Below are 23,848 nucleotides of genomic sequence, written 5' to 3' on the forward strand. Positions count from 1 at the left end.
ACTCCATGTCTGATACGTAAGTATTTGCTCTTTCCTTTGTTGGCAGGTGAGATGTCCCATCATGATGTTCTGGATGCTGCATCCCAAGGAATAAATGTCATCCTCTGTGAACATAGCAACACTGAACGAGGCTTTCTTTCTGATCTTCGAGATATGCTGGGTGCTCACTTGGAGAATAAGATTAATATTATCCTGTCAGAAACAGACAGGGACCCTCTTCATGTGGTATAAAGCATACGGGAACAACAGGATGACAGTCTACAAATCGACTGCCTCCCAACTTGAATGCATAACATGAATCAGCGGAGTTAGAATACTCCTGGATTCTTAGAATATCTTAGAATGTACATTATTTCTGGTTTGTAAATCTGCTTCACCAAATGTTCTGTAGCTCGTATGATAAAAACCATAACTACTATTCAAGAACAAGTGTTCATTATAAGATGACTTAAGGTGATCATACAATATAAAGCACATATTCGTGTGTGAACTCCAAGACAGATCCACTAAAATCTTTTTACTTAACATTCTGGGTAAGTTGCTTGAGCAGTCTTCTCCTTCGCTTACTTATAGATGGGATGCGTCATTCTAGATCTCTCTGCCCTTGGTTAATTTAAAAATTTACTTTAAAAAACTTGAGATTGGAACACTTATTTCTAGGTAGTAGCCTCTAGGAGGTGATAAGGTCTGTCTCTATGTTCCCATTCCTAGATCACTAATCTTTCACCTAAATTTCAGAATCAGGATGAGGTTTTATGTTTTTTTGTTTTTTAATATATATGATCATTATTCATGACTATTATTTTATTGTTTTTTAGGTAAATCACCTGGAATTTTATTAGTAATATAAAAAGAATGGTTAATATAAATATATGCTTAGCTTTTAGAATAATCCCAGTTATCATACAATATTTTGTGCTAGGCATTCTCAGGTATGTTATAAACACTTTCAATCTTTAGAAACAAGAATATAGGTATTATGATTTCCATTTTACAGATGAGTAAACTGAAACAGGTTAACAAGTTTGCCCAAGGCCACGTAGCTCGGAAATGACAGGAGTTTGGACACAAACTCAGGTAGTCTGGTTCCAGAGTCTGTGTTCTTAACTACTTCTTAATGAATATTGACAAACCTGATGCAGGAGGTATGTAAGAAATCCTGAAGGAAAAAGAAATCCATTTTAACTGGGATTTTTTCTGGGTGGCATGGGAGGTTTTTCTTTTGAATTCTTCTGTACATACTTCTAGTTTCTCTGCTGAGCTTTTTCCTTTGGTAGTGACAAAAGCAAATCTTTTAAAATACTGTCTGAGATGAGAAAGTAAAGAATTTTACATTTCTTTTGTAGGACCCTTTTCCTACCAGTCATTTCCTGGAAGATTTGGGATCCTAACTTACAAATTATTCTTGATGGTTCACCTGTAATATTGATTCACCACAGAAATAACCAATAGGACCAAGCCTTAAGAAATGCCCCCAATTCAAGGGTTGGAGGAGGAGCCAGGAGAGGAGGTAGGAAGAGAATCAGCAAAGTCTCAGAAGCCAAGTAGAAAGCTTTGATGAGGGATGGTTGATTTCAAAATCGAGCCAGTGGGAGAGCAGACAGCTTTGAGAGACTCTTAGTGGCATTTACCTTGTGGTCTATGTGCCGGGCCCATGGAGATGTGGGGAGAATAGGACAGAAGTTTGGATGATACTTAAGAGTTTATTGTAATTACCTATGCTAAAGATATGCAGAGGACTTACCTTACAGGTAAGGTTTCCTGGGGAAAAGGGTGTAGAATTCAGTGAAGAGGCACAGCTTGAACGAACGCTAAGTATAGAGAAACAGCATAATGCATTGAAAAAGCTCAAGTAAGTCATCTGTTGTCAGGCAGAAAGCAGGAGGCAGGAATGGTATGGTCAGAGGTAATGCTTAAGAAATAGCTTGAGGGCAATGATTCTTCAACTTTTTTTTTCCTTTATGGCACACTGAAGGTAGGATATGATTTCACCTTTAACATTTACTCATTCTGAAGGTTGTGGATTAAATTCCTTTTGTTAGAGTTTCAGAAGGGATTTAACATATCAAAGAATTTGTTTATGATTGGACATGCTTATTGCCAATTTTTTTTTTTTTTTAAAGAATGCCATTGTTACTACAATTTTTAAAGTTTCTTTACTGGTATGTTAGCGTTTCTAAATAACTAAAAATACCCCCAAATGTGTCCTCTGTAGTTTTTTCAAAAATGATCACCAAAGATGAATTCTTTATTTTCACTTGCCAAGTTTTCTGAACTGTTAACTTTAAGGTGTTATTTAGTTGGATATCTCATTGCTTTTCAAATTTTCATGTGCAGAAGAATGTATGGAGATGTAGTTTAAAAATGCAGACTGATTCTCGTAGGTGCTCACGTAGAGCCCAAGCATGTAGTGGTCCTGAGAGAATGCTGCTGCCCTTTCAAGGACTGCACGTTAGGTAGCAGAAGTAAAGATGGTGACCTAAATATGTGGGTGGGCTCGAGGCCAAAGTGTGTGGCTGTATGCCAAAATTGTTATGAGAATGTGGTAATTAGCTTTCTATTAAACTCACATTTAAAGTTATATTTTCCATAGCATCAGTTATTTGACTTTTCAGCATATTAAGATACTGTAACTTTTAATGCTATTAACACCCCATATCTCTTCCTTCACATTCCTTACAACTCCTCTGTCTAGCAGAGCCTTCTATGCAGGAAGTGTTCAACAAACATGAATGAAAATGTTTAACAGCAATTTGAAACATCAAAAGGTAGGCGACTCTCCTAAGGGAGAAGTCAAGTAATTACAGGAAGCCCAAGAACAAAGTCATTTGCGTAACACATTTTTTTTATTCCTCAGTTTTAGGAGCCACACAGTCTGTGATAAGGCAGACCCTCCTGACTCTTCATCTCTCATGGTTACTCAGGACTAAGCTGGAAGAGTCTTCTCACCTCCTAGAATGTAGGAAAAAACATTCTGAACAATGCTACTGGCTCCACATTGAATTAGAGGGGAAAAAAGTAGACTTCTAAAGTGAGTTAAAAAAAAAAAAATCTATTAACCATCCCCTGAACTCACTGATCTTTTATATGAATGAACTATTCATGTATTAAAATGACAAACGTGCTAAGAAAATCTAGAGTATCACAAGAGCTGATTTAGCACTCTCTGCATCAGGAATGCAGTGTTATGTCCTCTTTTGTAGAGTGTAAGAACGCCTGTTCTACATCTCCGGTGCCTTTTTTGGGCCTGTTTATGTGGCCATTTTATTAAGAGCAGCCAGAAAAATCTTTCAAGGTTTTCAGGTCTGTTCACTCTTGTCAGAAGCAAGTAACAGAAGTTGGAGCCTTAGCAGTCACGCTTTTAACTGGTAAGAGTATGAGGAACATTGATACTGAAACAAGTTAATGAGTGTAGAATAATTCTAAGATCTTCAGATCTCTAAGATGCACTTACAAAATTTTTGAAGGACTTAAAAACATTTTTAGTAAAAAACCAGTACTGTAAAAAAGTGATTCTATCCAAATTGGCTTTTTATTTATTAATAGACTGTTGACACATACTGCTTGCAAATAGTATGGACACAAAAATTATAAAAATAAATCAGTAGATATTTAAGAGCAAATGCAAAATTTGCATATTAGGTCATTAAAGATTTTATATACTTTTTTATACTATAAGTTATAAACTAGATATATTAAGCAAAAAAAGCAAGGTGCAAATGAGCACGTATCATATGCTACCATTTGTGTTTTTAAAAGGAGCTACAAACACATACCCTTCCATGTGCATAGAATACCTCTGGAGGAATAAACTATCACTGGTCATGTAAGGGACTGGATCGGTGAAGGGGAAGGAAACTCACTTTTTACTGAATAGCCTTTGGTAACAAATTTCAGAATCAAATTCATGTACTAGTTTTGTTTTAAATAATTTGATTATATACAGTTAAACCCTCATACATGGATTTAACAAATTATATGCCACAAAGAGAAAGGACTTAAATTCTGAGCATTTTGGGAAACAGTTTCATGAAAGGGGTTTACAAGATAAAGTACGTACCGCATCAGCAGTTCTCAGTTGTTTATTACAGTGATATTTTAATTAAAATATTTCATACTTGAAAATGAAATTCTTCGAGAGTATGTGAAAACTATAGCTGACCAGAGGCCAAAGTTAGCCTTTTTGTCTTTCCTAAGGAAAAAGGCTTGAAATTACTTTAAGAAAAAAACTGAAATGTCTTACACTGAGTTTTGGGTCTACTTGATAGAGAAATCAAGATTAAAATCAGCCATTAATATGCTGCTCACTTTTAAGTTATTGAAGAAAAATGTCAATACAAGAATAAATTTTTATTTTCTGTTGTCTTGAAAACAAGAACTAAAATGTAATTCAGGACTGTGTTTTCGGTAGCCTGGCTGCTTTCTTGTGTCATGAAGGTGATGGCACAGATGTTAGCTGTTACAAGTATCATGATTATTGTTCATGTGCTCTCCCCACTATCCCAACTTAAGAGGGTCATGCCCTCTTCCCCAGTCTTACACACCTTTTGTTAAGCCTTTCAAGAACAGTAGGATGATCTGCCTTCATTATACTCGTCAGCTCTGACAGAACAGCAAATAGATTTATGTGATGTCGGTGTTTTTGTACTTCCATACTCTGGAACAAACACATTTGCAAACAATCAGCTCTGGGAGTGTTTAAAAGGCCCTCAAAAAATTAGGAATAATAATATCATCTCTAGTATAAAAGAATTCAAAAACATCCAGCTCCAAATAGTCCCTGAGCATACTGTTCATTCCAGCACGAAGTCTCCAGAGAGGTAATGAATGAAAGGCACGTTTTCTCCAACTTGAGGACCGCTGCATAGTACTAGAGATGGTACACCAGCCAGGCTAATGAAGGTTCTAATCGATGACATTCCTCCCTCCCAACTTTAAGTCTTGTACACTGGAAGAGTCTAATGTTAGATGTAAACACAACACTTTATAGACTAGAGGAGTGGCAGCTGGTACAACCACCCTTCCTTCCACAGAAGATTTCAAGAGTAAAGGACAATTTCAAGACTCCTCTTCTTCCTTTTCCAGGAAATCATTCAGTGTTCCACTGTCCACAGGAATTAACAGATATTCCACTCCATCAGTTCCCTAAAAGAAGTGAGAAAACCATGGATGTTAGTCATTTGTAAAGAGACGGAGGTGAAGCCTGTTGTAGGTTTAAAAAAAAAATGGATTTAATATTTTATATAAATATAGAAATGTAAAGATTAAGGTAAAAGGGTACGTAGGCTTATCTACTTAAATACATTGAGTTTATAGTTAAACTATTTCATAGTGGAAAAGACAGTAGATCTCTTTACTGTCCTGCTCTTTCTAGAATCTTACCCTGTTGAGTTCTCTGTTCTTTTATCCAGGTATCTCCACACCCCCACACCCCGCCCTCTTTTTAAAAAAGTAATCTCTAGGGGCGCCTGGGTGGCTCAGTGGGTTGAACGTCTGCCTTCTGCTCAGGTCATGATCCCAGGGTCCTGGGCTCCCAGCTCAGTGGGAAGTCTGCTTGTCCCTCTGTCTTTGTCCTTCCCCCTGCTCATGCTCTCTCAAATCTTTTTAAAAAACATTTTTTAAAAAAGTAATCATCTCTACACCCAACATGGGCTAGAACAAGAGTCGCATGCTGTACTGAGCCAGCCAGGTGCTGCCCTTTTTAAATAACCCTCGCTAGACCCTAATTTCTATCATCCAACCTCTACACCTTTCCAGAAGGGTTGTTAATAATTGCTGGTCTCCATTTCCTCACCTTTCACTCAACCCAGTCCAACCTAGCTACTACCACCATTATCATGTCATTAAAAGAGCTTCTGTTTGGACCACCAAGAAATTCCTTACTCATAAATCCAATACATATTTTCAGTTTTCATCTTTTTGGCCTCTCAGCAGAACCTGACACTGCTGACTGTTCTTTCTTAAAACATGCTTCTCTGAACTTTTATGGTATCATATTATGGTTTTCTTCCTGGCTGTCTGGCTATTTCTCCTGCCTCTACACTTTTATCTTCTACTTGGCTGTTAAATATCACACTTCTAGGCTTAGTTCCTGACCTTCTTACTCCCACCAATGCCTGGTTTTCATTACAACCTAAATACACAGAGATTAAACTCCTATCTCTCTAGCCCAGATCTTTCCTCTTGTTTCTTGTCCTAGGAAACCCACTTGCCGCATTGACATCGCCATTTGGAATCTCAAAGAACCTCAACAGAGTAAGTCCAAACATAATACAATCAGGAACTCATAATCTAACCTCTCTCTCCAAAAATGTTTCTCATCCAGTGATCTTACCATCTCTCTGGTTATGCAAGCCAGACACCAGAAATCATTCTTAACACTTTTCCTTGGCACTCATATCCAACCTATCAACAATTCTTGTCAGATTTGCCTCCCAAGTGTATCTGAACTTCAACCATTTTTCTCTCTTCATCCTAGTCAAGTCACCATCAGTTCACCCAGACTACTAACACACTTTCCTAGCTGGTCTTTGTGTGTTGACATTTAGCAATTCCTACCCCACTCTGCCCCATTCCATTCTCCAGAGTCAGAACACTTTTTTTTAATGACTTAATTTTCAAATGAAGATTAAAATCCTTTCCTTGGCCTAAAAGTAGTGTGTGGGCTAGCCCTTATGTCATTGTCTTTTCAGCCTCGTCCTGGGGCACACTGGCCTTTATGTTTTTCTCTCTGACCAGTTATCTCCCAGTTTACCTCTAGATCTCAGCTTAGTGGTCTGATAACCATAATTAGCATAATATGTGAATCTGACTTCTTTCAGAACCATGTACCTTTCTGATCATAGGACACCACAGTTAAAGCTTTACCTGTGTGATTATTTGACAAATGTCCATTTCCTCCATTAGACTTTAAGCTCTATCAGAAAGGAGTTAGGTTTTTGCTTACTACTGTATCCTAATACTTAGTACTTCATATAGACCCAATTAATTAAATGTGGTAGAAGGAAAAGAGGGAATAGATTTATTTAACTTCTATTTCTAATGGCCTATTACTCTGGACTAGAACTCTTAAGTTTTCTGCTCTGAAGCTGAGTACTTCTACTTTATCTCTTTCTACAGAACTCAGATGGCACACTGGAACCTGCATTTTATTATCAAAGTTGAGTCAAAGGCATTCTTGTCCTCAAGTAAACAAGAGATAAGGTATTCTTAGCATATAATGCTATAATAGCAAAACTCTCACCTTCTTTGTCCTTATAAGCTTATGGTCCCTAAATTCAGTTAACTGGGCCCGAAGTGTCAGATCACTATTGACCAGGAATGCCTCTCGACACTGTTGGTAAAAATCTTGAAAAGAAAATCCTAGAGAGTTCAAAAGGAAATGGGAACATAAGTCAGCATTTAAGACATGACCCCACATATGGATACCCATACCAAAGAACACAAAACAGTGCTGTTGCCATAGTATGTCAAAGCAGTCAAAAAGTACTGATTAAAAAAAAAAAAAACCAACCTCCGGAAGAAGCAAACTAGAGAACACTTGAGTATTATGTGCTGTGGCTTACATTTTAAAGAGAACTGATTCGTTGAAAGAAGTCAACTGTGACCAAGGAAAACATAAATCTTGTGGGCAATTTAAACAGCATGAATAAAGTTGACCTTTGAAGAAGGAACTAGTAAGTCAAGAGAGCTGCACGATTATTAAAATACTTGTCTAAATTAACACATTGTTTTTACCCAAGGAGAAAAAAATCTGCTAAGATGCCCAGCATATGAAATATATGTAATTGGTAGACACATGTCCACAGTTACCATAGGAAATGTAAAAATAGGCCAGACGTGTTGAAATTTCAATGTGCATCGGCAAACAGCCTGTTCAGCAGTGTATCTGTGGGGCTGCTTGAAAATGTGCCACATGGCAGACAAACTGATCCCAGAGCAAACCATTTATTTGCTCCCAGTGCTATTATTAGATTCCAGAAAAAGGAATTCACAATGGGGTGAAACAAAAGTCACAAACAATTTAATATCACAAATATTGTATACCAATGTAAGAAGGGTTATCCTGGTTATCCAGCTGATACTTTATTAGTAGCCTGAAAATCCCCCTAAGGAAAAAAACAAAACAGGAATTCAAATCCAGAACGTTAACATCAAAAGGTAACAAATAGACAAAGATAATGTAAAATACTTGGTTAAACCAAATATATGTTCCTTTCTCCAGGGAACATCCTATCCTGGCCTACTTAAAAAGAAGCTTTTTTAAAATTTTTTTTAAGGAAAATCTAGTAGGAGTGTTTTTTAAGGCTACGGGTTGTTCAAGTTAGAAAATGTAGAATATGTAATAAAATGTACAGAGGAAAATATTAATGCCATAACCCTAAAAGCCACTAACATCTGATGTGGAAATTATATTTCTGTGTGCTGCTTTCTCAAATCTTTGTGGAATGAAGCAAGGTGGAAACACATAAATTCATGCATTTGTATATAGTATACCCCACTTTACATCTCACCTTTTCACTTACTCATGTTTTTGTATCATTAGAAAGTCTTCCTAAATTTTTAAAGGCTGCTCACCTATCATGTACCACAAACTTACCATTGCTCTACTAATTTTGGATGTTTATATTACTTCCAATTTTAATTGTTAAAAATAACTCCACATTAAATTGTATATAAATATTCTTTCATATCAATTTCTACAGAAGTCTACAAAGTGGAATTACAGGGCTGGAAGCATGTTACACACACTAAGATTTCCAGGAGTCCTTTTACATTTTTACGATAATCTAGAAAATAATCACATAAGCATATCTGGATCATCTGAATGGCCATATTATAACTAGATACTGCCAGTGACTCCACAGCTAAATGTTGGTTAATGTTTTTGATCACATTCATACCAAGTAAAGACTAAATGATATTGGAGTCTGTGGAATGAAACTAAATTTCAGAGTTAAAAAAAATAAAGCAGTAGAGGCTAGTACACAGACATTTAGAGTATGCCAAACTAAAAATTCCTTGTATTAGAGCAGTCAGAGTCATCTTTAATGCTGAGTACTTATACTGCATGGATTCCCAACTTTATACATAGCAACTTGCACTAGTCCATTAACAGTAAGCACAGTAAGATTGAATGGGACTTTTTCTGTTGCAGCTCTACAGAAATTTTGATTACTCATTTAATGCACATTTCAGTATTAATGCAATGCTAATCTTCAGGTGTACAAAAGCAGCTTTATAGAGTAACAAAATTCATCAAAGTGTGAAAAGTATTGTACCATCTTGACTAGAAGTGCCATTGCTCTTGGGAGAAAAAAAAGACTTTGCTAGTCTCACCCGCTTCTTCAAGAAACTGCATTTTGTTATCAAATTTAAAACACAAGAAAAATCATCAATGTTTGGATTTATAGGTCTAATACATCCTAACATGGGAGGAGTTGCTACCTTTATAATATTCAGTCCACTCATCCAAGAACACAGTATTTTTCTTCATCTTTTCAAATTTTAATTATTCTCAACAGGGCTTGTTTTTAAACACTCCAGCTTGTTAAAAATTATTTTAGGATTCTGTGCTTTGGTGGGGGACAGGGGAATCTGCTACTCAAAAGCTTTTTTCAATAGGTTAATTATCATGCCCTTTATGTTTTGCCAGTTTATGCTATATACTATCTTTTCTTAGCTTTTATTAATTCAGATATGCCTCTTGGCGAGGCTGCTGAAAGGGCTGCACTGGAGACATTACACAGAGATGTTTAAAAGCAAGAGCCAGGCAGATTTGGATCAAAATCTCTGTGCCCTTTGCTATCTACCTTAGAGTGGTTGTGAGGGTCAAAGCAGTTATTTCAAGTAAAGGGCCCCATGTCTGCATCACAGTGTTCAATATATAATTAAAACAACCATCAGATTTAATAAAATCCATCAAAATTCTTTTTCCTCCACAATGACCACTATCTTGAGATGCTCTTTAGAAATATAAAAATTAAGAAAAACAAATGTTGACACTATTAAGGAGTCTGCTGCCTATTGCATAAACCCATACTGGCAACTTTTTTTTTTTTTTTTTTTTTTTTTACTGTTTCTCTTAATCCTGCAAACTAAGTAGAGGCTTTAGAATTGCCATTAAAACCTACTCATGAATATCATAAAGTGTAGAGTTTTTTAAAAAAGAAACTATAGTTTTCATTCTTACCTTGCATTAGGGGTAAGGCTTCGTAAGACATGAGTTAGGGAACTAAGTGGTAATGATCCAGATTGTTTAACCAGAAGAGAATTCTCATAGGAGGTTTCTTCGGTATAAGGACTATATGTAGTAGTTTCATACCAGAGCCAGTTATAAAGACTCTGCTTTGCATGATCCCACACTACAGCATATGATTAAAGAAAACAGGAGTTACTAATTATTATCATATTGTCATGTTACTACATTCCACTCTAGGAAAGAAGGTGTTAAAATAAAAAATGAATCCTGAAAATTTTTCATTTTTGCCATTTCCCCATCCATATCAGTACCTCACAATCCAATTTCATTGTCAATCAACATCTGAATCTTTATATGTATATTAAATAAAATTTAAAATATATTAGTGCTAGCCAAGGCATAGGGATTATCACAAAATATTGGAATTACATGCCTAAAATAAATGTTGCAATACCATAAAGAGTAGAAAGAGACCAAAATAATAGTTGGGTTTCTTCTCCTTCATGAAACTTTAGGTGTAAAACACCCCCTTTAGAATCTGAATTTTTATTTCCAAGAATTATGTTCTGAATCAGATTGAGGACACTTTTATTTTTAGCAATATGTGCCTTAAGCATGCAACAAAAAAAAACTGTACTGAAAAATAAGAAAAATGTTGCGATTTACAACATTATGAAATTTTTTAAGACTGGTATCTTGAGAAAGAAAAATGGTAAAACTCACTGAGAGGAGCATTGAGGTGATCAATAGATGCCATAAGGTATATGTTACGTAAAGATGACAACTGTCCAATAATTTGCTGGCTTTTGTCTCCTCTCAACATTTGGCTATCCAAATTATGGATGAGAAGGAAGAGTTCTAAAGAAGAATCTAAAGGGAAAGACAATTCAATTATTAATTTACAAGGCATATTTATAAAGTCCTTACCATACACAATGCCTGTGTATTAAAAGCTGTGTCAAAGTAGTATGGGACAAAGTAACTATTACATAGAGGTATGTTATTTATTTGAGAAGATATCAGCCTCTCAGAAGAGGCAAGAGATTATTAAAAGTCTTAAGGAAATTCACTAAAAATCAGTAGGGACTGGGTGTTAATGGGAATGGTTAGCACCTGAATCAGATCATAAAGCACAGGAAATAATGCAAGATGCATTTTGGGTTGGAGGTAAATCCATACATGTTGCACTGCAAGGCGGGAGTGGAGAGGGGACATACACACAAAAAGTTCTCACTAGGCATTAAAAGATAGAAAACCCTGATTACCACAAAAGCCAAAGAAAACAAAAAAAGGGGAGGGGGTGGAATTTAGGGTATTGCTCAAGGCATCAGGAAAGTCAGAGAAGTAAAAAATGTCATAAAGGTCAATGGAGGCAGAATTTGGAGGATGGGGCTGTCAAAACCATTAAATAGTTGCAGAGATCAAGATAAATGAAGGATGAGCCAATGCCACCTGTGTTTAGTAATAAAATTACAGGTGATCTTCAAGCATATACTTCAGGTAGCACAAAAATAAGAAATTAAGGAAATAAGTAAAAAGTAGAAAGCAGGATAGGTCTTCAAAAACCCTGAAATCATTGAAACAGGAAAATAAGACAAGGTGGAAGGGCAGTAGAATCAGGTAAACCTTTTATGATGGAAGAAGTCCTATACATGTTCAAGAGCCATTGATAAGTCTCTCCAGAGTTGTTAAGAAATAGGACATAATGGAGGATGAGCCTTTTAGAGAGAGTAAGTAAATTTCTCTCCCACTGGGGCTAGAGGGACAAGAGAGACAATATAGCAACAAAGATTGACATTTTGAAAGTCTAGAAAAGCCACCATAATCAACAGTATTTAAATTATATATAAACATATTTCTATTTTATAATTGAATTATACTTAAATGTTGATATATTTACATTTATATCATATGCATTATGTACGTATAATTATGAATTATGTAGTTATGTATTCAAATTATATAGCCATATGTAAAAACTTATATAACTCATATAATTATAATTTACATAGTTAAAAATGTTTTATATAAATAATATATAAAATAGGCATTATATATATATATACACACATAAAATGACTTAGGCACCTATTTTCATGAGCATATAAACAATATAAAAATTCTCCATTAGATCAATTAAGTTATTACTTTCTTTTTTTTTAAAACTAGGTTCCATGCCCAGCATGGAGCCTAACACAAGGCTTGAACTCACCACCCTGAGATGAAGACCTGAGCTGATACCAAGAGTCGGACACTTAACTGACTGAGCCACCCAGACATGCCACTCCTTTTAATTCTTTAGTGACTAAGTGGCAATTGTTGGACCCTAAATAACTTTATTTTTAATTTTCTGAAATGCTCACATAGCCAAAACATTCACATTAAAAGAATAACAATGTTTCTTTCCATTCCACAGATTTTAGTGTATGAAACTATTCAAACGCTGCCATATTTACTCCAAATAAAGAAAAATATTTTATAAAAATATTAAACAATATAAAAATACCAAAGATGCACCTATCACCTTGGGGGCATTTCACATGGGCCAAGTAAAACCTGAAAACTATTCTAAAATAACAGGCTTTTGGTTATACAAATTCAAGGTAGTATAAGCAATTCTTTCCTTTTAGGTATAAGCGAAGTTCACAGAAAAACTTCATGGAAAAAGAAAGGACAAATTATTCCAGAGAAATCTAAATCAGCATTGAGAGAAGTGTTGTTATTGAAATAATCCACATTTTTGTATACAATAATACAGATCTTCCTTGGTTTCAGATGGGGATATGTCCCAATAAACCCATCCTAACTTGAAAATATAAGTTGAAAATGCATTTAATACATTCAACCTACCAAACCATAAACATAGGCAAGATGCATTTTGTATCTTTGTATACAATAATACAGATCTTCCTTGGTTTCAGATGGGGATATGTCCCAATAAACCCATCCTAACTTGAAAATATAAGTTGAAAATGCATTTAATACATTCAACCTACCAAACCATAAACATAGGCAAGATGCATTTTGGAATTACCCTACCCCACCATAAACATACTCAGAACGCTTACATTAGCCTACAGATGGGCAAAAACACAAATCCTATTTTATAATAGTGTTGAATGTCCCATGTAATGTATTGAATACTGTACTCAAAAAAGAGAATGGCTGTATGGGTACAGAATAGTTACAAGTTTGTTATTTACTTTCCTGGTCATGTGGCTGATCGGGAGCTGTGGCTCTCTGTCATTGCCCAGCATCACGAGAAGAGTATAGTACCACATATCACTAGCCCAGGGAAAGATCAAAATTCAAAATTTGAAGTATGGTTTCTAGTGAATGCATACTGCTTTTGCACCATCATAAAGTCAAAAAACGGTAAGTCAATCCATTTTAAGTTGGGGACCATCTATCTGTACACGAATAAGTAGAAGTGTATGCTTAGCTTCACCCTAAAACTAGAGCATCTACTTCATGTTACCTTCTTTAAATTTGTTTACTATCCAGTCTAGCTGATCCAATACACTGCGGAAAGTGCCCATATGATCGAGGACTTCTTCTGTTATAGAATTCAGGATCTATATCATAAAAGTGCAAGAGGTACATCAATTACTACTTATTCTGTCATACAGGATAAATACAATTAATAAATCAATCCTTTTTTGTAAGTTAAAAATGCATTTAGATTTCCCGTCAAGTCTGAAAAACCACTTAGAAAATTCTACTGGTACTTAAGTATATCTAATTCATTTTTTGTCATAAGTTATAGCAAAAATGAAACATGGAAGAACGACAAAGATGTACAGATAAGAGGGTAGCAAAAATACTACCCCCCACCAATATGGGAAACATTAGAAAACCATAGATCTATCAAAGGAAACAGGATACAAACATTAAAGACACTTTTTAAAGGAATACTGCATTGGTTAATATCTAGCACCAAAAGGTTTAGTTTTCAAATGATGAAGAGACACGAGCATCTGCACTGAAAATGATCTATAATAAAGGTATTAGAAAAGTACAAACTATTACTTATATTATTACTTTTAGAGTACCAAAGTGACACAAAAGCATAATAAAACTGAAGTCTTCCATAATCCCGTCCTTCAGAGAAGTACTGTTGGTATTTGGTATAGTAAACAAAACTAACATTTCTCTAAGATTTAATATATTTATCAGTTACATAAAAGCAGGAAATTTAGAGATGAGGATTCAAAGCTAGAACCCTGAGTCCAAACATATGATCTTAAGCACTGTGCAATCCTACTAGTGTATAGGCTAAAAAAATTTGAATGATCCAAAATGAGAAGTAGCATCCTCATTAATGTAGGGGTATGGATTGGCAGGGATATAATGTTGCTCCTTTTAACATTTTTGAAACTTACTGATTTCACACTTATTCCAGGAAAGAAGCCATTGATGACAACATGAATGGAATCTTGCAGCACAGTGGTTCGAAACCTTTCTAGTAAATCTCTCTTAGAACCCAAACCATAAAGCACAATGTTGAACCCCAGGCTGTTAGGAAAGATAGCATTCATGACATTAAAGTTCAGTACCTCTTAATTTTTTATAATCAACTAGTTTCTTTAAGTTGATAAAGAATATGGAAAGGACTACGGTGACTAAGTAACTACAATGACTCCCAGCTTATACATGGTAGAAACACAGTTTTATTACCTACACCAAACTTCACTTCCAACTTCAGCAGCTTTCTCTCCAGCTTTTAGGGAGAGTAAGTAAATTTCTCTCCCACTGGGGGTAGAGGAACAAGAGAGACAATATAGCAACAAAGATTGTGACAACATTTTGAAAGTCTAGAAGCCACCATAACCAACAGTATTTAAATTATATATAAACATATATTTCTATTTTATAACTGAATTATACTTAAATGTTGATATATTTACATTTATATCATAAGCATACTATATTAAGTATATTTAATTATGTAATTAGTTATGTATTCAAATTATATAGCCATATGTAAAAACTTTTATACAACTTACATAATTACAATTTATATAATTACAAATATGTTTTATATAAATAATATATAAAATAGGCATTATATATGTATACACATAAAATGACTTAGGCACCTATTTTCATAAGCATATAAACAATATGAAAATTCTCCATGAGATCAATTAAGTTACTACTTTCTTTTTTTTTTTTAAGATTAGGTTCCATGCCCAGCATGGAGCCTAACACAGGGCCTGAACTCACCACCCTGAGATTGAGACCTGAGCTGATACCAGGACTCAGATACAACTGACTGAGCCACCCAGACACCCCACTCGAGTGCCTGCCTGGAGGCAAGGGTGAACTGCAGGGACAAGGAACTAACAGTTCCACAGGCTGAAGCAGAGTTTTAACTGATAGATTAAATAGGAAAGGTAAGCAGAGGCCAGGTCACAAAGGTCTTGTTAAATCAACTAAGACATTAATTAGATTTTATTTCAAGGACAATGACCATTTAAAAGTTAACTACTCAGGTGTTAACTGAAATGTTTTAAGGAAAGTGGCATGGTATTTTCAGAAAGACAGTACTGGCTGAACAGGGGAAACAGACAGAAGGAGAGACAAAACTGCCAAAGAATATGGACTTGAATTAAGTGTTATGGAGAAAAATAGCAGTTGTCAAGAGCTTTACATTTCCAATCAATAGGATTTGGAGAGTGGTTGGATGTGCAAGGTGAGGGAAAGGGAGTATTTCAGAATAACTTGTTTTTTGGGGCATAGGCAACTACATGAATGGGGTGACATTCATTGTGCCAGGTTGCAGGGGCCGGGGGGAATGATGGGTTTAAGAGGAATTAACTTTTATGTATACTGAATTATTCATAGGACATCCACATGGAAACCTCCAACATACATTGAGATACCCATATCTGCTACCCAGGAGTGATATTTGGGCTGGGCCAGAGATACAATTATGGGAGTTTTTCACATGCAAAAAACAACCAAAGCCAAGAGAGTAAGAAGATCCTGAACACCAAGCACTATGGGTCAAGCTAAAGCTTGACTCCATAATTGTTTATAGAAGTCAATCAGAAACAGTATTTACGTGATGCTCTGTAGCAATGCAGGGGAGCCTAGAAATAGAAGAAAAGCAATAACCCCCAAGTAAAGATTAGCAAGGTAGCAGCAGCAGAAAAAAAAGGGAATTCAGAGAGCTGGCAGTTCTACTGAGGTATTTGACTGAAGTCTAGGCTAGGAAGCAAAGCTGAACAAGTTATCAGAGTTGACATACTGGAAGGAGGAATTGGACTTGGGGGGATGGGATCAGAGTGAAGGAGCTACTTTACAAATTTATAATGAACAGATCTATAAATAGGTATTGAGAGAAGCTGAGGTCCTAGCAGGGAAGATAAGCATAACCCTTTGAGTTGTTAATGGCAAAAGAAATCCAGGATCAATGGGGGAAATTGTGTCAATTTCTATTTTTACTTCTTGGTGGACCTGCCTTCTTATTTATTCCAGTGACTATGTAACTGTGAGTATACATTTACAATAGCATACTTTTTAAGCACTTCCTTATACTAAGATCCTTTTTAATAAAATTATAGTAAAAAAAAAATTATAGTAAAATTGAAAAAATATTCTAAGAAATAATTTTAAAATGGTAAAATTATAGGACAGATATCACAAAATTCTGAAGATCTATAGTACATGAAAATAGAATGAGTTTAAAATAAATATAAATACATATTCTTTTTAGGAACTTTGCTGTGGAAAACTGGACTTGAATGTAACTAATATTATCAACCTTGACAAATTAGATTTTTAAATACTTTTATAAGTAGTAACTTAGAATTCAAGAAATTCTAAGTTATTTTACCAATGGCTTTCACATCTGATTTATTTAGACACATTTCTTGAAAACTAGAATTTGAGATGAGTCATACAATATGAAATCTCTAAATATGAGTCATAAAATTAGGAAAATACCTATTTTTTTTCAAATTTTTATATATAAAAATATATCAAGTTGATTGCAAAAAGAAAATTCAATTAAATGTTATTATTTTACAAGGGTATGAAATGATAATAGTACTTACCGTAACTGCAACATCCATTTGTGAAATAACTGTTCATATTGTTGATTTAGTTGTTTAAGTTCAGCAGAAAAGGAAGGAGAAACTTTGCTCAATAAATTACGCAAAGTTTGCTTTAAAAAAAAAAGGAAGAAAATCATTCTCAAACCATCTACATCAAAATCAATCCAAACTAAAAATATTTCACTAGAGGTAGAGTTTAGAAGAGGCCATTTGTGGAAATATTACTTAAATCAGGTTTGGTAATGAGTGCATCAACTGAATACACATAATATTTCAAGTATGATTTAAGTATTTGTTATTTTTTTATTTTATTTTTTAAAAAGATTTTATTTATTTGACAGAGAGAGTGACAGCAAGAGAGGGAACACAAGCAGGGGGAGTGAGAGAGGGAGAAGTAGGCTCCCCGCTGTGGGGAGCCCAATGAGGGGCTTGATCCCAGGACCCCAGGATCATGACCTGAGCGACTGAGCCACCCAGGCGCCCCTAGGTATTTGTTCTTTAAAAAAAAAATTTTTTTTTTAGAGAGCATGAGATCGAGAGCAAAAGAGAGAGTGCGCGCATGAGTGCAGGGAGAGGGACAGAGGGAGCGGGAAAGAGAGAATCCGAAGTAGGCTCCCTGCCTAGTGTGGAGCCCAACACGGGGCTCGATCCCACAACCCTAAAATCATGACCCCAGCCAAACCAAGAGCCAGACGCCCTACCAAACGAGCTACCCTGGCGCCCCTGTTTTCTTAAAATTTTTTAAATATCGTTTTCAGTACAAATATATAACAGTAAAGAATTTCCCAAGTTTTGTCTAGAACCATTTCCATGATTATAAATTCCAAATATAAGGCTTTAATTTCTAAAAAAGATTACCATAAGGAGATGATTAAACCTGCCTCCCAGCTTTTACAACAGATCCAGACAGATTTTTAAAAACCTATGAATTTGAAGAAATGTGAAAGCTTATGGTAACAGTGAAATATGAATTCTCGGAAAGCATTAAAGTTTCTTTATAATTTACCATTACCACTAATAACATAAACTTGTATCATTGTTTCTCTTCCAAAAGCTACTTAAAAAAAAAAAAGTAGGCTCCACACCCAACATGGGGCTTGAACTCGCAACCCTGAGATCACGACCTGAGGTCAAGAGTCAGAGGCTCTACTGACTGAGACACCCAGATGCCCCATTAACTTGTGGGTTTTTTTTTTTAAACTTTTATTAAGTGATCTCTACCCTCAACGTGGGGCTCAAACCAATGACCCTAAGATCAAGAGTCACAGGTGCCTGCCAGCTGCCCCCCCAAAAGCTGCTTCTAACAAATCCATCTTTGATCATAAGTACAGCAAAGTTTTTTGTTTTTTTCTTCTAGATTTTATTTTTAAGGGGTGTCTGGGTGGCTCAGTTGGATAAGCATCCAACTCTTGATCTCAGCTCAGTTCTTGATGTTAGGGTCGTGAAAGCGTGGAGAGTACTTAAAATAATAAACAAACAACCACCATTTTATTTTTAAGTAATCTCCACACCCGATGTGGGGCTCAAACTCACAATCCCGAGATCAAGAGTCACATGCTCTACTGACTGAACCAGCCAGACGCCCCGGGAATGGCAAAGTTTTTTAAACGATAACAAAAGTAAACTGAGGAAGGTACACTGCCCTGTACCCAAAACTTAGAAATTCATGCTGGTGAATCAACAATAGCTCACTTTCTGAAATGAAAACCTAGCAAAAAGCTGTATATGCATTTTACCTTGGTGATACCATGTTTCCATGATTCTATCCTTTAAGTAAAATATTTTTTAATACTAAAGGGTAGAGTTGGTTAGCTATGTCCATAGTCAAGAGACCTTCCCTTCCCTCATTATTGGTAATATGTGTTCCTTTTATTTTAGGTCTTTCGGCATCTCAGTCCTACGAAATCCTGCTTTTGACTCCAGACCCATTTATCCTTCTCCCATGTTGCTTATACAGAAATATATGCACCAAGCAGATGTTAGTTCCATCTCCTCCCTAGACCAACTTGGCTTCTTGACATGTTTTCAGCTAGTCTCTTGAGTCTCAATACCAATAAGCCAGGTGACAAAAACAAAAACAACCACGTAGCATGCTATGTCATAGCAGCTTACCCTATATATTCCTATTTTCTGTATCTGTGAAAAGCCCTGTATACCTTAGAAAACTGCAAAAATTCTAGTTTACAAATAATAAGTCTCAGTACTCTTTGAGCCAATAATAACCCCTCTTGACTCAGATTATCAACCCCAATTTCTACTGAAAGATTTTCTCACTCAAATGGGTTCTGTCTTCTTTCTCAGGGAGGTATCAGTCAAAACCCTGAGTATAACTGGTATTTTTTATAAAATAAGATACCAGAAGCATAGTATATGGTAATCTTGTTACCTTACAGTACTGAGCAGGTTTTCCGTAATATCACGAAGCAGATTCCCTCTGCTCTTTGCAAGGTTTGTAACTAAGAGAGTCAGGTCACAGCCTATTTTACGACCAGTGTGCAGTTCAATGAATATGTGGGTTAAAGAATAACAGAGATTAATGCTACAAGAATATCAAAGAAACTATGGCCCTGATAATTATCATAAATCCTGAAGAAATAAATTAGAAAAAAAACTTATAGTACATCAAACAGAATTCAAGTGAACCATTTACCATTTTATATAATAAAATATGTAATAGGTCACATTAATTTGTGTTTCATTTTATCAGGACAATAATTCTGTTTCTGTAAACTTCAAATTTGTTTATGCAGTGTACTTTTAGCTCACAATAAAAAAAAAATGTAGGAGTAACATTCCTTACAACATACCTGATCCAGTTTAGCTCGCTTTAGTTTCTGCAGTGTTCTGTCAGAGGTTAAAACTTTTGAACTGCTATGGGCTTCAAAATATTCTTCTACCAAATCACTCTGAAAGTGGATAGAGCAAAATCAATTCTTAGTTTCAGATATTTTTTAAATTAAAAAAATTTTTTTAAAGATCTTATTTATTTATTTGAGGGGGGAGGGGAAGGGAGGGAGAGAGAGAGCAAGCAAGAGCATGAGAGGTGGAGTGGGGGGAACAAGCAGACTCCCCACTAAGCAGGGAGCCCGATGTGGGACTCGATCCCAGGATCCTGGGATCATGATCTGAGCCTGAAGGCAGTCATTTAACCAACTGAGCCACCCAGGCGTTCCTAGATATTTGTTTTATATCAAAACTAGACAGTAAGATTAGCATAAAATAGGATATGTGATATTCTTTATTTGGCACTATTTTCTTTTTGAAGCACAATACAGATTAAGGACCAAGGACATTTAATTCTAGTAGTAAAACTGAGTAACTCCTAGGATCATAAAAGTTAAAGAAATGACTAGATTGAAGTAGTCTGTTCACAAAAACGATTCTTAAGTTCCAACATAAAATTTCCATTCAGACTTAAAAAAAGGGAGTTTTACCTATTGAGACCTTCATTTTGCTTCACACAGTTCTAACAAATCCTTTAATGTTAGGACAAAGAACTGAAAATGAGGAAGATATCAACAGTAAAGTAAAAGACCTGCCCACTGTTCCAGTAAAATGGCTCACTACTTGTTCTTCCAACTTGAGGCAGAACTAACCTCCATGGTGATAAGGGATGGAAAACCTTTCAAGCAATAAGCTTCCTAGACTGTTCTGAATCTTTACACAGAACACCAGATAATTAGCCTTTTCTCAGGCCATGGTGCTTAAAATGTTCTTCCAAACAACTCAACATGGATCCACAGCCACTTCACTTACGACTTAAACTGACTTGAATATATCAACAATGTTACAAAAACAAAACTACATAAAAAGCTATTCACTTGAGAAGTCTTGCTTCCAATTTTCCAATCAAAATTCATTTAAAAGCTCATTTTTATACAACTGAATTGAGATATCACCTTTAGCATATGGCACTGATACGTGAATATGAATGTAGACAGGCCAAAACAGAAAGTTCAAAAATAGACACAAATATCGATGTGCATTTATGCGAAAGACTGAGGAAATACAGAAGTAAAGAAAAAAAACTGTTGTTTTTTTTTTTTTTTTAAAAGATTTTATTTATTTATTCGACAGAGATAGACAGCCAGCAAGAGAGGGAACACAAGCAGGGGGAGTGGGAGAGGAGGAAGCAGGCTCCTAGCGGAAGAGCCCGATGTGGGGCTCGATCCCAGAACGCCAGGATCACGCCCTGAGCCGAAGGCAGACGCTTAACCACCCAGGCGCCCCAGAAAAAAAACTATGTTGATCCCCCATTTCAATCTCTTCTTTTAGGGCAGCTTAGCTTTAAGATATTACATAATTTTTCTTTAAAGTTAAAGTATCCACTTACTGTTTTATCTCTTTTCATTTTCTTAGAAGGTGTTTCTTTGCAAACAGGAGCTGAAATGGCTCTATTCTGAGATGGAATCTTTTGGTTCAATATGACTTCATCAGTGTCCTCTTCATATTCTTGTGCAACCCCGTCATCTTCTGAGTTGGAAGCAGAATATTCACTTTCACTGTCAGAATGAGACCTTGGAACTGTGGGGCGGGGGGAAGCAAATGGGAAAAATTTGGCAGTTTGACAAGAGAGGCACTGAAGGGTAATGGAAAGAGCATGGACTTTGAAATAAGAGAATTTCACTCCTGGTTTTGTCATTAGTTGCTGGTGATTTCACCAGAGCTAATTATTATATAAAGTTTTCTAAGCACCAGTTTTCTCATTATCAAATGAGGTTCATAGTGCCTAATTTAATGAACCATTGTGAAGATCACACTGAAAGGTATGTAAAGCAACTAACAATGCCTGACACCCAGAACTGTGGCTGAAACTGTCAAGCATACTTAGTATCATTTCTTTCCTTCTTCCTTGCTAATGAACTCCAATTTTGTAAAATGTGGCAGTGTGTCTCACCCAAAGGAAAAATAATCATGGTAATTATCTTTTCCTTTGCCAGATACTTTTTTTCCCAGCCTCTTTTGCAACCAGGATTGGCTATGTAACCCTCTGATCAATGAAACCTGAGGGGAAATTTGTTAGAAGCTTCTGGGAAAGATTTCCCTCACTTATGGAGGGAAAGCCCTTTATTTATACCAATAGTTTAAAAGTAAAGAAGCCATTTGCAATACGAAGCATCAAACCTAAAGATGAAAAATGCTGGTGGCAGAACAAGAAGACAGGAAGAACCTGGGTCCTTTCTGACACTGTTGAGTTACCTCAACCATAGAACAGTATACCCCTAGGCTTTTCATGACGTGAGATAATTAAATGTCTACGGCGTAAGCCATTATTATAGAATTCTCTGTTGATGCCTATACAGAAAATGCCTTCCTAATTGACTCAATAAATGGTAGCTACTATTGTAAGTACTGCTAATACACAGGCACATTCCATCCCAGAGCTGATATAAGAATTTTACTTTTAAACAAACCATAGCAACCTCCACTAGTTCCCAAAATTAATAAAGCTAGTTTTATACTCATAAAGGATAAAACTAGTTTTACACTCAACAAAATAAGTATAAAACTTTTATAAAAAGTTAACTTCCAAAATATGAGTGAAAGACCTTTAACCAATTCAGTATATTAATTTTGAATAGATATATTTCAGAATATCTAGAGTCAGCATATAACATAGATCTAAAGGGAGGAAAGAAGGACTTGATTTTGTTGGCATATATACCTTAGCAGATTCATACTTGCACTGACTGCTGCCCATCGTAGATGCAGGAGTTAGAAGTAGCAGGAGGAACCAGAAAATGCTTCCACCTCATTTATATGTATACCTCCTACATGTCTGGTGGCAACTGAGAAGGAAAAGGAAGTTTACCTTCTCTCTTAAAAGGATGATTCTTGATCTCAGGATTGTGAGTTCAAGCCCCATGGTGGGCCTAGAGCTTACTTTAAAAAAAAAAAGATAGGGGCACCTGGGTGGCTCAGTCAGTTGGGCATCCAACTCACTCTTGATTTTGGCTCAGGTCATGATCTCAGGGTGGTGAGATGGAGCCCCGCATAGAGCTCTGGAGCTCCACACTCTGCAGGGAGTCTGCCCCTCCCCCCACTCATGCACTCTCTCAAATGAATAAATCTTTAAAAAAATAAATTAAAAAAAGATAACAGCTAACACCTGTGAAACATATACCAAGGTCAAGCACTAAACTAAGCACTTTTGACATCTTTTATTTCCATTACTCTCAGAACAACTCCAGGGCTGGTACAATTATTATCCCTATTTTGTAAATGGAAAACCTGAGCCACAGAGAGGTCGCTATAAGTGGCAGGCCAAAGATAAAAAACAAGCAGTCTAAGACTAGAACCTATACACTAAACCATTACTGCCCCTTGTTTAGGTGCTTTTTATAAAAACTCAGTTTAGGAAGAAATACGTACCTATTAATCTTTTCCTTAGACCACTAGGTGCTGTAGACAGAAATTCACTTTTATCGCTGTTCTGTTTAAAAATAAAGCAATACAGTTTCAATAATCAAATAATAATGACACGTAAATTAATGATGGATGAGTGGAAGAGGCTAGAAAAAAAAATATTTTGTTTTCATTAGACTACCTTGGAATTAGAAGACAATGACAAATAACTCTGTTAGGA

The 23,848-nt window shown here is 35.8% G+C and overlaps 2 protein-coding genes across 15 annotated transcripts in view; one reads left to right on the forward strand and one right to left on the reverse strand.

The window, feature by feature from the left end:
- NIF3L1 (NGG1 interacting factor 3 like 1) overlaps nucleotides 1-2,581 on the forward strand; it is a 70,845-nt gene extending 68,264 nt beyond the window's left edge. For 8 of the 10 annotated variants that reach the window (XM_087862533.1, XM_087862519.1, XM_045806452.2 and 5 more), the window contains one exon: nucleotides 47-2,581. In XM_087862533.1, coding sequence (XP_087718659.1) covers nucleotides 47-231 — 185 coding nt within the window. In that variant the 3' untranslated portion in view covers nucleotides 232-2,581. The remainder of the gene's footprint in view (nucleotides 1-46) is intronic. The other 2 variants (XR_015724686.1, XM_087862551.1) reach the window with 1 other exon arrangement.
- A 243-nt stretch (nucleotides 2,582-2,824) lies between these two features.
- ORC2 (origin recognition complex subunit 2) overlaps nucleotides 2,825-23,848 on the reverse strand; it is a 42,053-nt gene continuing 21,029 nt past the window's right edge. For all 5 annotated transcript variants that reach the window (XM_045806449.2, XM_045806447.2, XM_087862505.1 and 2 more), the window contains 11 exons: nucleotides 23,635-23,695; nucleotides 21,596-21,786; nucleotides 20,070-20,168; nucleotides 17,263-17,372; nucleotides 14,584-14,716; nucleotides 13,680-13,776; nucleotides 10,925-11,071; nucleotides 10,193-10,364; nucleotides 8,047-8,108; nucleotides 7,244-7,362; nucleotides 2,825-5,145 (listed from right to left, as the gene is read on the reverse strand). In XM_045806449.2, coding sequence (XP_045662405.1) covers nucleotides 5,059-5,145; nucleotides 7,244-7,362; nucleotides 8,047-8,108; nucleotides 10,193-10,364; nucleotides 10,925-11,071; nucleotides 13,680-13,776; nucleotides 14,584-14,716; nucleotides 17,263-17,372; nucleotides 20,070-20,168; nucleotides 21,596-21,786; nucleotides 23,635-23,695 — 1,278 coding nt within the window. In that variant the 3' untranslated portion in view covers nucleotides 2,825-5,058. The remainder of the gene's footprint in view (nucleotides 5,146-7,243; nucleotides 7,363-8,046; nucleotides 8,109-10,192; nucleotides 10,365-10,924; nucleotides 11,072-13,679; nucleotides 13,777-14,583; nucleotides 14,717-17,262; nucleotides 17,373-20,069; nucleotides 20,169-21,595; nucleotides 21,787-23,634; nucleotides 23,696-23,848) is intronic.

Source organism: Ursus americanus, chromosome 1 (genome assembly GCF_024610735.1).
Source record: "Ursus americanus isolate L20-20 chromosome 1, mUrsAme1.1.p, whole genome shotgun sequence".
Classification (NCBI taxonomy): Eukaryota; Metazoa; Chordata; class Mammalia; order Carnivora; family Ursidae; genus Ursus; species Ursus americanus.